We start from the raw sequence: 13,674 nt of genomic DNA, 5'->3' as shown, positions 1-13,674 counted from the left end.
TGGGAGGAAACAGGATTGCGGTGGGATGGGAAGAAACATGGAAAATGAATGAGCAAATGAGTATTTTTTAAACCTGCTATCTCCTTTTGAAATGGATGCTCATTGCCAAAAAAAGCTGCATCTTGTACAAGTTCCATAAATGCCCAATGAATCAACTCTGATGTAACTTGACAGTATCAACAGATGTCCGTCTCCACCAATACAACACAATACAGAGGGCTAACAACAACAGCAGGCTGTATGGAGGGAGATGAGAGAAGAGAAGGGCCATTCCACCAGCGATGCTGAAAGGCTCCCCACATGAAGGCTCCTCCTCCCTCAACTGCCACCAGGAGCAGCCATTCCAGCAGTCTGAGCTGAGGGAAACAAGAGGGGGAAGCAGGGTCTTTCCACCAGCCCAGCTCAAAGAATTAATGTTTTCCCTCTTCCCTCTCCATTCCTTTTCCTTGTGTGTCATATCTTTTTAGACTGTAAGCCTGAGGGCAGGGACTGTCTTTAATTGGTTATATGTAAGCCACTTTGGGAGTGTTTTTAGCTGAGGAGCAACATAAATATACTTCAAATAAATAAGTAAGTAGGATTATGATGGAAAGTAAAGTGTTAATTACCTTCAGCTTATAAGTAGAAGCGCACGCGTATGCGCGCGCACACTAAAGAGAACAACTGAGGCATTCTTGCTTTGCTTATCTCTAACATGTATATTTACAATGCCACTGCAAGTCAACAGCTTTTCGTACATTCTATGAAGTATCGTATTGGTTTATTATAAGTACTTCCAATAATGGGACACTCTGCATTATGGGAATGTTTTTGTAACTGTGGATACGTAGCAGGTAAAAAGCCCCTCAGCAGCCCAACTTGCCTTGCCTAAAGGCAACTTGTGCTAACAGTTTCAAGGGCTGCTGTGATTTAGGAACTCATGAGACTAAAAACATCACGATGCCTGTGAACTACTTGGGCTGCTTTATTGTGGCTAAGCAATGCAGTCCAGCAGTGCAGATACTGGTAATAAATGGGAAACTGTAATGAAGAGGAACTGGATAATATCAAACAACTGGGGATTAAAAAAAAACAAAACTAGTTGAGGACTAATAAGAATAGCCCAGTCTCCCTTCTCACCTGAAGTGATGGTTTGGGACAGGGAAATTTATGGTGGGAGGACAGTGCAGATGACCTCCAGCCTGGATAGTCCAGGGAGGGGGCTTAAATCCTACTCCCCTTGCTTTATCACCAACAAAACTTGTGCTATAGCACTACAGAGGGGGGAACATTTCAGAGCTGCCTATGTGGCAAGCTCCTAAGCAGTATGATGGGGTATTCCCCCTTCCCCCACTGTCTGGGACAGATCCTATTTTCCTTGTGTGTGGAAGGGGTAGAAAACTGGCTAGAGGGATCAGTTTCCTTTGTTGACTAGGCCCAGAGACATTGCCCCCTTGCTTTCCTTACTGCTTTAAAAAGTTTCTAACATTCTATTTCTTTGGGAGGGCATTAGGCAGTATCCAAAACCGCTGCTGTACCTCCATTGGTTCTGTTGCATTCACAGGACCCACCACGAGCACAACAAGAACTAGCACTTCCTAAAGGAACGCTGGAAATGGGCAAAAATCCTCACTTCTGGAATGGGGTGGGTTTGTGGAGCTCCCTTCTGTGAGCTCTGCTAGCCTGCGATATTTCAGAAACAAGCATTTCTGCCAGTTTCCAATTGCTTCAGGAACTACTACGTTCCACTGCAATATCAGTAGGTCCTGCTAGTGTGCAGGCAGTATTGGATACTGGCCTTTGTACTTATGGAGCCCTTCTCAGAACTTCTTTGGGGTTTGTCTATTTAAAAACAAACAAACAAACAAACACAGTGATATTTTTCTTCCTATTTTATATATGGCTGACCTCATTCCACTGCCCTTCAGGTCAACATGGAGCCATTAAGTTTCCTATTAGAAGAAATTATGATAAAAGGCAGAGTTTATGTTTGGTTAGCAGTGCGTAGTGCCAGGCACAAGCCAATGCATATGGCCATTGCTTTTCCTGGGAGGCTCACACAACCTCATATGTAGAGTCAGCTATCCCACTCCTCTCTATGGCTGTATAGTGCAACTTATTATACATTGACAGTACTGGGTTGGCCATGTCCCTGTGTTCCCTGCACGATAGAGGCTGGGAAGAAAAGGGATCCAGTTAAGCCCTACAGGATCCCCTCCCACACAGGCAGAGGGATGGATCACACACCCTTAGATTGAGGCTTTTCAGCCACTTCTCAACGTGTTTGGAAACATTATTTTCTTGTACTTTCAAAAAAGAGTAAGCATACTACCACTAACAAGACATTTCATTTGAAGTTAAACAGTGGGTCTAAAAATATTGGGCCTTATAGAATTACAGTGCCCACTACTAAAGAAAGCTGGCCAAGTCATTGCTGTTTGTATACTGTTTGTGTCGTGCTGAGAAGGCCCTTAAAAACATCGGCAAGGGAGCAGAAAACAACTGTCTGACAAATGTTTCCTTTAAATCCAAAACATACTTTTTAAAAGGTGCTACACCAGAAGCTGTAATTATTTTTAAATTAGCCAAATAAAACTTAAGCATTCCTTTTTCTGTGTAACCTAAAATTAATCTCATACGTTTTAAAATGTGGAAAGTATTCTATAGTTTAAATATGACCTAAACAACTTAAGCCACAGGATTAAATGCAAATGTAACAAGTCAGTTAAGGCCAAAGAGTCTTTGATCGCACATTTAATAAATGTTTATTACCCTATGTTCCAAGCAACAACAGTGGAGGACAACCATTTCATTTATTTATGTGGTGTGTGTGTGTGTGTATACATATTTAACCATTTTTTAAACCTCAGAACAAAAGATGTGTTTTCTCATCTTAAGAGTTCTGAGCACTATGTACAAAGATGGATGGTTCAAAGCACTGAATGTTGCTCTAATGTAATACCAATGTCTGCAACTGAACTCGGAATCGCTACACATCCATCCCTCTAAATGTTGTCAAAGATTATAGTGTCCATTTCACAGATTGTTACACTACAGCAGAAACATTCGTATTATTCCACAAATCAGTTAGCAATTAGACAAGTCAAATCTTCAGCAATCTAAATATTAATGCCATGTGATGGGGAGTGAAAAGGCATTATATAATGGTCCCAATCCAACTAAAATACTATTACAATCAAATTAAACTAACATGCTCCATTGATTTCCAAGGGACTTTTAGCTCACCTAACTTTATTTGCATCAAATCCAATGAACTGGATTGAACATAAGCTGGTTTTATCACTGACATTAGAGAGGTGCATGAGAAGAGTGAAACTGAGGTCAAACTAGACATGACATTTGTCAGGTAATTAGCCCTAGCATGCAGGCTTAAAAAAAACAACAATCCGGGGGTGGGGGTGGGGGTGCAATCTAGACTGGGACTCTGGCATAGGGGATGTGGGGGCTTTAACCCTTTGCACTGTTGCCCTGATGCAAACAACATGCCCTGCACCTGCTGTGTGCATGGGAGAAAGCTCCACTGGAGATAATCTTGGCTTGTTTTGAACAAATGATAGGTCTGACAAACTGGAATTCCAGCTTCATATCTCTTCCTTGTGGTTGAGGAATGAGAGAAGTTTTAACTTCAAACTTACAGCTACAATAACCACAGCTACAATAACCACAATGTGACAAAACACTCAATCATTTTAAGTCACACTGTTTCCCTATCTTCACAAAACGAAGAAATCAAGTTTTAAGTGGTATGCTAACAAAGAGAAAAATGAACATTTATTTCAGGATTATTGCAACAGAGACTGTTGAAGTGCAACTGAAGATATGACGGTAATAACATTGTCGTCTTACATATACAATTCACTCTAATCAACACAGTCATGAGCTACTTACTACACTGAGTAACATCTGTAATTAGTTTGCCTCACACTGGCATTTAAATTCTGAAGAACATAGTAATCAAGGACAGTGAAACCCAAAATGTTTAACTGATAAGCTTACCTTTTCCAAATATAAACTCAGCTGGTAAATAGAATTTAGGAACCATGGTTCACAAACAAGAGTATGGAAGCCTGGCCTGACAAACAGAATGTACTCTAGCCTCCAGCCCCTTGAAAAGTGGGTAACGTGTGTCACATTTTAGCTGAAATATGCTTCAGGAACCCCTTAACCCTCCCAGAAGCTATCTAAGAGAGATATAGAGGGAACTTCCAACATTTTAAATGAAGCTGCCAGACAATATTTTTTTAGCCAGTTTTATGGACCACTTGGGCTCCCCACCTCTCCTCAAAAGCTAGCGAGGGGATGTTACAGATTCCAACCACTTCAAGCGGAGTTGCAGTGGCCTGCTGATTAGCATTCTTCCCCATCCTCCATACTCCCATCACATCTTGGTGTGTGCATTTTTTAATAGCTGATTTATCTAAACAGAGTGCAGATCTCTCCACAGTGCTTCCCATCTTCAGAAACATGTTTTAAACAGTAAAAAGCAGAGGACAGGTACTTTAAATACATAAAAATGAACAATTCTGACTAAAATTGGTACAATTCACTACAAGACAATCTAACAGACCTATCATATTTTTAGCTCTTTGCCACCCATCATGTTGCTAGACCTTTGTTTTTGCTGTAGGTTGCATTGGGTTTTGAATACTTTGTTCCTAGTTCATTTTAGAATCCACATTGTTTGCCTGCCTCAACTATTCAGTGACTAATGTAGCTGAACAACACGCATTAGTACATGGGTTTTATCAGGTTCAGATTCAATACAAAAATTCCTGGGTCCCAATTCCAGCTTCATTCTTTTCTCCTGCACTAGAGGCAACCTCACATGTCATCTTTTCCTACCCTGCTATCTTTCCTATATAAGAGCATACTAGAGCAAGTGTGGTGTAGTCCTTAGAGTGTTGGATTGGGACTTCAAAAACACAGGTTCCAGTCCCTACTTGGCTATGAAGCTCACTGAGTGACTAAGGGCTAGTCACTGACTCTCAGCCTAATCTACCTCACAGGGTGCTGTGAGGATAAAATGGAGAGAAGGATCATGGACACTGCTTAGGGCTCCTTGGAAGAAAAAGTGGGATATAAATAACAAATACATAAATATCCAACATGATCTGCAATGAGCACATATATTTTGGTGCATGTATGTGAGGCAGCCAAATGCAGACATTAATTGGTGACAGTGTACATTAATCTTACACACTTTTTCCTACACAGAAGAGGTATCAGTGTAGGAAAGTCACCATTCATAAATGGCACCAATGCTCCCTGAATTCTGTATTTATGGAAGCAAATTAATTTACTAGTGTGGTGACATTAAAATCATACGGATTGTTTTTAGGCAGAGTAAAAGTGCTATACAATTTTGGGTTATTTGTTTTACGAATAGGAACTAAAGCCATATGAGTACCTTGGTGTAACTCAAATGGCAAATCAAGTTTAGACTGAGGTGGAGATTTAAATTTTTTAAGGAAGGTCCTGGAGTCTTCCCTTTATTATCAAAAGGCTCTCCAATTTATACTCCTGTTCTTCATGGGAAGTTCAGAGTAGGACCCAATTAATGCTTCTTCATCAGAATCAAAAGGAGAACCAGGTTTATCTTCAGTTTCAACAGATAGAGGTTTCATTATGATTTGTTGGCTTTCCACACTACTAGGCTTTGGCTCAGTCCCAGAGCCAGGGAGGTAATTGGAATCAATCAAATTGTTTAATACTTCTTACTCGATGGTAAAGCCCTATGAATCGGTAGATTTACCCTCTGGTTAGAGCCAATACATTCCAGCTGACTAGAATCTTGTGCAAGAATCTCATATTGATTTTGAATGGGGATAGTATAAAAATTAACATTTGAACAATTATCCAAGTAATTTAAAAAACCCTTTATTTTCCTTAATTGTTGTGAACCGCCCAGAGAGCTTCGGCTATTGGGTGACATAGAAATGTAATAAATAAATTCATTCTTTGGTCTCAGTGAAAGAAGGATCCACCACCACTTCAGAAAATCTAAAATGCATTTTCTTACCCATTTTAAAACACCACTTCTGAAATGCATACACAGAAAATGACCCGCCAAGTCCCAATAAAATGCCATTAAAACACCACCACTCGAGTTGCTCTACAAAGTCATTCCCAAATTCATAAGGCAGAACAAAAAAGGGGTAGCAGTCACCAAATTAGTCCTTCTCTCAATTCTCTTAAATCTACTTCTCTCTCTCCTCAGGTCTTTGTATTCCAGTACTACACCCTAGGTTCTCCTTGTAGTGCAGAATCACACGTGCACTCTCAGCACAACTCCAAGTGCAACACTAAGTGCACGCTTAGTGTTGCACTTTGTGTGACTCAGGGATGCATGCAGAAGTGCTGCCTTAGGCAACGCTGCCCTTTTATACCTGGTGAACAGGAGAGGTAGGTTTTAATTTAACTGGCAGAGACACCAGCAACTGAAGTCCCCCCAAACACAGCCAGCTACCAAAGCTTTCATGCTGTAGCAGAAGCAGCATATGTCCTAGAATCTTTTGGAAAATGTTTTAAAATGCTTATCCTCTGTCTCTTAATATAAAAGACAACTCATAATAGCATTATGTCTCTAAGGTAAAAACTTCTAAGGAAATTTAAGACAGATCACAACTTTAATTTCCATTCATCAGAACCGTCTACACAAATGTTTTATTTAAAAGAAGAAAAGTGGTCAGCTGTTATATATTATCACACAAACAGAAGTGTCCACACAGTAAGCCTTTTATGCAACCAAAATATTTAGTTGTACAATGCACTGTTTGGATGGAAAAGGCCTAAGGGGGAACAAAGGATGATGCCAATAATTCTTTGGTGCCAATTATACAGTTAATTAATCAGATTCTAAGGTAAACCCCCCCCCAACAGCTTTTAAACCCAGTTAGCTGAAAATCATCCCCCAAACTAAAAGACATTTAGTTTGTTCACTTGCATGAACATAGGCAATGGTGTACAGCAAACAAGGTTGGTTGCAGGTTTTTAGACCTACTTCCAAGTACATGGGGAGGGGGGGCGGTGTTGGAAGAGCTTGGTCTTTCTTTTCCATGTTAATAATATGAATGCATGTGTTAGTATTTCTAGGTCAGAACTGAAAACAAAGTGTACTTTTTACTAGGCTTTTATAGGATTCTAAAATTCCATAATCAAAGGACTTCAAACTACCTAATGAGTTTCATGGAGAAAAATGATGAAGGAATTTCCATTCTAAAAAAAAAAAACATTGGCAAGCCCACAATCACGCTGGAAAGGATGCCTGATTCTGCATAGATGTTTCAAGATGCCCTAAGTTCTATATTTACAGTTTTAAAACATATTGTACTCTCAGAATTACATGAAAGGAATGTATTTTCTTTTTTTAAAAAAAAACCCACACCAGATTCACTTGCCTGTTAACGATTCTTCAAGTGTTCTCTATGGTATTCAAACACACACACTTCTCTTACCGCTCATTCACATTTCCTCTTTTTTTCACATCAGCTTTTTCACATCAGCCAAGAGATGCAATAACTGAGAAAGTAAGGCAACCACTTTCCTGCTCAGCTCCCTTAGGAATGCAGTAGAGGCCAATGAGAAGAGTTTTGAAAAAAAAGCCTCATGGGCAGGGGAGGAAGGCCAGCTGTGCAATATACAGAGGACATTCTGAGATCAACCATTAGAGGTCAACAACCTGGTTTACTGCTTCATGGCCTCTGCCCAGTTCTACATATGGAAGGTTGACAAGCGACATTACCTGAAGGATCTTATCGCAGTAGCATCCAATATGCCTTGCAGCTCAAGGATGCAATACTTCACAAACACTGACCTGGAAGAGCAGGTAGCACTCTGACAAACAATGATTAGGAGACTTCTTTTCATCACTGTTGAGGCTGGATATATATAGTGGGTTGACACCGGAAGAATTGGCGAGGAGTCAGATGTGAGCTGTCACAGTGTGCTATATGTTGTTTGAATGCATAGAGACTTGTGTAGCATAACTCAGTGAGTAAATTTTAGCAGGCTTTAGCTAACAAAGGTAGGCCCCTTCTATAATAAGCAGTTTCAAGTAGGCCTCTCACACACCTTAACTGGTACCAAGCAAGTACAGCTCCATATGTCAACACACCTTACAGCTGCAAAGCCTATGCCAAGCTAAAGATAAGGGTGTCGTGCCCTGATTCTCATGAAAGAGCTGAGAAACCCCTCCTCCCCATGGTGGAATGTTGGGGCCCTGTTCTCAGGGAAAGGGTGACTAATTTCCCAGCCTGCGATGCTTCGAGCATCTTCGGGAAGGAGGGAGGGAACTATATAAGCTTGTGCTAAGAGCAGACCAATTTGGTCTTGTTCGGGGTGGGAGTGGAGGTGGGGGATGTGGATGTGGACTACCAGCCTAGAGCACTTTGGTCCTAGGAATGACTTCTCATCTCTCTAGGGGACCCAGATAGATACTCAGCTGTGACAGCTTCATTGGCTGATGAGAGGTGTGAGCTTTCTTTGCATATTTATTCTGCATCCATTATCTGTCAATAAACTGTCATTTCTTTCACAAGTGGTCTAGTTTCATCGTAATAATCCAAGGAATCTATTTTAACTGGGCCCTGAATAGATCAGACCTCCAGATCAATACAGTTTACATACTCAGGTGGAAGTGAGTCATAAAGGTAAGGGCCAAGGTAGCTTTGGTGCTTCTTAGCACATAGCTATAATTGTTTGGCCCCCACAAAATGCTTACTTAAGTGGCTGGCATCTACAAATGACTTAATCATAGAGCTGCTTTATTTGATCTAGAGAGGAGAATGCCCTCCACACATCTAAGTAAGGCAGGAATGATATGGCCAGTGGTTTGAAGTGGGATGTCTACTTGGCACCAGGGATAAGTGCTAATCATTAGGTTCAGCTGTCACTGGTGCTGTGAATGAATAACATTATTGCATTAGTCCTTAGACCATCGCAGCACAAAAACAAGGAACAAAAATTACATAAACTTACATAACAAAACAATAATCACCAATTAAAACCAGTCATTAAAATTGTTAAGGATAAAACATATTCTTAAAATAGCAAGCAGTTTCATATGTTTGTATGAGCACAACACTATCTCCTGCTGCAGAGGTGGGCAGAAGTTAGGATGTGGTCCACAGAGAGACAACTAGCAAATTTTCTGGTGAGGACTCTTGTATTTAAACTTACATAAAAATACAATATTCACTAGTTAAAATTAATTATTACAGTTAAAGTTAAAAGCTCTGCACTGGTGCTGTGAAAAAGCTGGAAGCTGTCAGACCAAAAAGTACTCTGATGCCGTTCAGAGTCTGGAAGTTTGAAAACTTGTGACAGCTACAATCTACTTGTTTAGCCAGTTGAAATGGCATTGTAGCTTTTCTGGCAAGACCTAATTCTCATTCTCAGAGTTCACCCTGAGGTACAATAACTATTTCGTTGAGTCTTCTGAGTGAATCCTTGACCACTTTTGCAGATGTCTACATTATGGGCCTCTCCAAAGCAGGAGAGGCACAAGCAGTGTTCTTTACAGGAGAATGCAACCTGTCAAGGCATCCTAGTGTTACTGTGAAGCAACTGAAACAGAAGAGCTTCTTTATTCCTGACGATAGTATTTAAGAGAAAAACCAAGTGTGAAAGTATCTGCCACAACTCCTGCCTCATGGGCTAATAGAGAAGCATGCCAGCCAGGTGCCTGCAGCATGAGCATTCTTTCTTCATGCAAAGCTCCCACATGGTGATCTGTGCCTACACACTCCTAAATTATGGGCTGTAAAAGGATGATCAAACAGAATACTCTTTGCTAAACAATGTAAGGATTAAAAAGAAGTATCTGTGGTTTTCAAGGTTTAAAAGTATTTTACGTGCTATTCTAAAGAACCACACACATTTCCATAGCTCGCTTCCCAGATCTGCCTGCCTGCAAAACCAGGATAAACATTTACTGTGAAGCCTGCATTCCACAAACTTGGCTGAATTTGAAAGGAATAGATGAGTTATAAAATCCCTTATTCTCTATGGAAGATACTTCTGTTTACAAAACACTATTTTCACTCTATATCAGACTGTTGTGTATATCATATCTCTTTATTAAACCCATTGTGATTAAAAAAAAATTGTAATTGAGGTATCCTGCTCCTAACTCAACCATCATCTGTGTTATCCACAATGTTTGCAAAAAAAATAAGGTAAGGAAAACACAGCTGGCACTTATGGTCCATCACCTGCTATTTTAAAAATTCTAAATGTTTAAGTCAAGCATTCCCAAAAAAGTAGTTGTATTCCCAAGCCTCTACAGAATTTTGAATTCTGTTAAAAAAAAAGAAAGAAAACCCTCCAGCAAGAATCTGATAGCAAAGGCCAAATTCAACTGCCCTTGAGACTAATATAACCAGGAGAGCAATCCTAAGGGACTGCTGCTTGATTGGAGCCCTCTGTCTGTCCTATACTCTGCCAGCAGAAGCCAGGCGGGGTGGGAGGAAGACGGAGACAAAAACACCTCACGTCCTTCCTTTACCGTTTCAGCTAGTTGTGGGCAGGACGGATGATAGAAAGGCTTTACAATCCTGTGAATCCTGCCTCTCCTCCTCCCCACCCTCCCACCCCCTTTTTCCTCTCCCTAAGCTCTTCCAACATTGGTGTTAAGACCTCGAAAGACCAGCTGCCACAATGCTTCCTGCAGTTGCTGCGATGGGGTGGGGGAACGATCCAATCTCAAATTCTCCCTCCCAAGGCCATATGATCTTGAGAAAAGGGACCTGCCACATCCTATGGTCCCTGAGATGCTCTCCCAGGGACCATCGAATTGTTCTTTAAGTCACATTTTCAGTTCTAGCTACCCTTTGAATATAATTTTCAATTCTTTCTTGCCAAGCTATTATTTCTGGAAATACCTGATACTATTATATTAGACATTTTAATGTGACCACAAGCATGATAATTTTTAAATAAAAGAGATTAAGAGAACAAGTCATACTGTCATGAGCAGGCTATTAACCTAGTTTATTCACAGTTATTTCATAGGAGAGGGAAAACTTGCATCATACATTTCAGCTCAAGCAAACTTTTGTATTACTTAAAATCAACAGCAGGAACGTTCCGAAGAAAAGAGCTATTCAGCATATGCCCAGTATTTTTGCATAACCTCTTAGGTGTACTTTTTACAAAAAAAGTTAGCTGTGCTTATTCTGAGAAATGACAGCTTTTAGCAAACCACATGCTAGGGTTTTAGACTTCTTTGGGTCTGGTGGCTTGCCTCTAATAGCGCTAATATTGAACTACACTGTCTGTAAAAAAAGGTGTTTTTTTCACCATTTCAATTAAAACACAGTAGGTTTATCTCCTGCAAGGTATTAGCATAGAAAGGCATATATTGTGCATATCAAGCTCTAAACATTCCTTTTAAAATCATGCCTATAAAAATACAGTAGTACTTTGGGAAACATTTATTAGGGAGGTGGGGAAACTATTCAGGATCTTGTTAAAACTCCATCAGTGTCTTAATCAAGTTAGGGCGCAATCCAATGGGGATGGTCAGCAGCCTCTGAATTTGGAGGCAACCGACTATCCAATGCAGGGTGGGCAGAGCGTGGCAGGGATGTTCCATTAGCAGCTAGATGACTGATTTTGGCTGTCTAGCCGGAGTGGGTCAGAGCGGAGCAGGGGGAGAGGGAGGCCAAATGGTGCATAGGAAGCGTGGTAATGATGCTTCCACCATCCCCGCCCCTCCCCACCCCAGGAACTGGTCTTATGAGCGTGGAGCTGGGGACAATCAGCACCGCCTATGAGGCGGCGGGGGCAGGGAGGCGGTTTTCTGGGAAATGACCATGGAGCACTGGCTCCTGGAAACTGAATAATCCTATAGCCATCTAGTCGCTGTCTAGCAGCCATAGGATTGAGCCCTTAAAGAGCTGTTTTTCTATCCCTGAATACCATTGTTCATTTGGATGATTAATGTGACAGAAGATAAAATAGCAATTAATAGTGAGCAGCATTTAGTAATGGCCCCCACAAAGAAAACCCAAATCTGTTAATATCATTTTAATTACAAATTGAACACATATTTCCAAGAGAAATGACAGCCAAACAAAAACCAATTCTGAAAGGAAATTTAAAGAAAATGAAAAGAACTTCCCTTCCTAAACCACATTTTATCTCTCCAGAATCATCCTTTCCTGTCTGAAAAACTATTCAGAAACTTCCTTCAGAAAAAAAATCCACACACTTTCCAGGTCTATACTAGGCCAGAGCAATTTCTGGGTTAAACAACCAAGAAATTGCTGTTACGTGAGAATTGGGTAAGAGTGTCACGTTGGGAAGGGTGGGGAGAGAGAGAGAATGCAGCCTAGGAGGAGACTGAGGCCAGCTCCCAAACAATATCAGGGAAGGCTTTGCTGACAAGTTTTGTACTTACTAATAAACTTGTTTTGCATAGTTTCTAGCAGAGCTTGATGAGCATCTTCATTTTGCAAAGCACACGAACATTCTCTGGCCAGTAAGGTCCGAACCAGGTGCTCTCCACAACCTACATAAAACACACAAATTAGCAAGCACAGTTAACATACATGTGTATGGTGAAAAATCAGTATCTTAATGGAACATTTTTCAATCTATAAAACCCAGAAAGATTTCAGTGAGTTAGACATAAGAACACGGCAGCAAAAGAATGCAGAAGAAAAGAAGAGCATTTAAGGACTGGATATAGAAATTTCACTCTGTTCTACTTAGTCTTCCAGGATTATTTTCCACAATACAACGGTGGCTGTTATTTCACCTACAAACAATGGATCTTACTTTCAAAAAAGTGTCTGTGTATTTAGGACTCAAGAGCCAACATACAAAGTCCTTGATGATCCTACTTCCATCTATGCCCACCCAAACTTCATGTTAGACCACTAATTTTACAGATTAATAACCAAGGCCAACAACTTACTTAGACGATCAGGCTGAAATCCAATGGTGTCCATCTAGCAGAGGAACTGACACCATTGGAGGAACGGATTGTCCCTTCCCCTGCAGCCCCATACCTCCCCCCCAAATTCTGCTCTGGAGAATTGGGGGACCCTCCAGAGCAGATTTGGGGTACATGTGGGGAAGAGAAGGGAGGGGAAGTCTGCTCATGCAATGCTGTATTTCAGCTTCAAGGAGCACATCGCTGTCCATCTGTTAAACATACACTGAACTTCAGAAATACTGTTATTCTTTTTATGTCTTAAGTTTTACAGACTGGTTAGGCTGAGGATCAGTTCCAACTAGAAGGCAACATTCAAACCTCTTCCAAATGTCTCATCCCTCCAGGTGCCAGGGGGGGAGTCAATCAACAGATAAATATTATCTGATTACTTAGTGTGATTTTATATATTCCCCTCCACACCCCCAAGGTCTCTGTCATATGGGTAACAAAGATGAAACACCATCCTTTCTAGCTATATTCTTACGTACTATACATTTCTCAATTTCTGCTTTGTCTAAGGGTTTCAAGAACCTATGGGACAGGGAGCCCCAAGGAAGCACGGGCAAAGCAGAGGGGCAGGCAGGGTGATCAAATGCAAAACACCAACAAGGCTCAAAACAGTTAATTTGGTAGGTGGCACTTTTTTCATCCTTCATGGCAAGTTGACCATGCCAATATTCCCTCTCCTACACATATTAAAAAGTTCCCACTAAGTATCGAAGTCACATATCTTA

At 40.8% G+C, this 13,674-nt stretch overlaps 1 protein-coding gene across 24 annotated transcripts in view; it reads right to left on the bottom strand.

Annotated features, from left to right (window-relative positions):
- Positions 1 to 13,674, bottom strand: part of TASP1 (taspase 1) — a 116,685-nt gene that overhangs the window by 38,822 nt on the left and 64,189 nt on the right. For 22 of the 24 annotated variants that reach the window (XR_014786335.1, XR_014786336.1, XR_014786324.1 and 19 more), the window contains one exon: positions 12,401 to 12,511. Coding sequence is in view for 20 of the 24 variants with exons in the window: in XM_084824542.1 (XP_084680668.1) it covers positions 12,401 to 12,511 (111 nt within the window). In the remaining 4 variants the exon portion in view is untranslated. Of the gene's footprint in view, positions 1 to 7; positions 12,512 to 13,674 lie in introns of those variants that run through there. The other 2 variants (XM_084824601.1, XM_084824578.1) reach the window with 2 other exon arrangements.

The sequence above is a fragment of the Heloderma suspectum genome, chromosome 1 (genome assembly GCF_057233095.1).
Source record: "Heloderma suspectum isolate Gila_16-S chromosome 1, 16-S_ref, whole genome shotgun sequence".
NCBI classification, from domain to species: domain Eukaryota; kingdom Metazoa; phylum Chordata; class Lepidosauria; order Squamata; family Helodermatidae; genus Heloderma; species Heloderma suspectum.
This window is presented reverse-complemented; position numbering and strand designations above follow the sequence as displayed.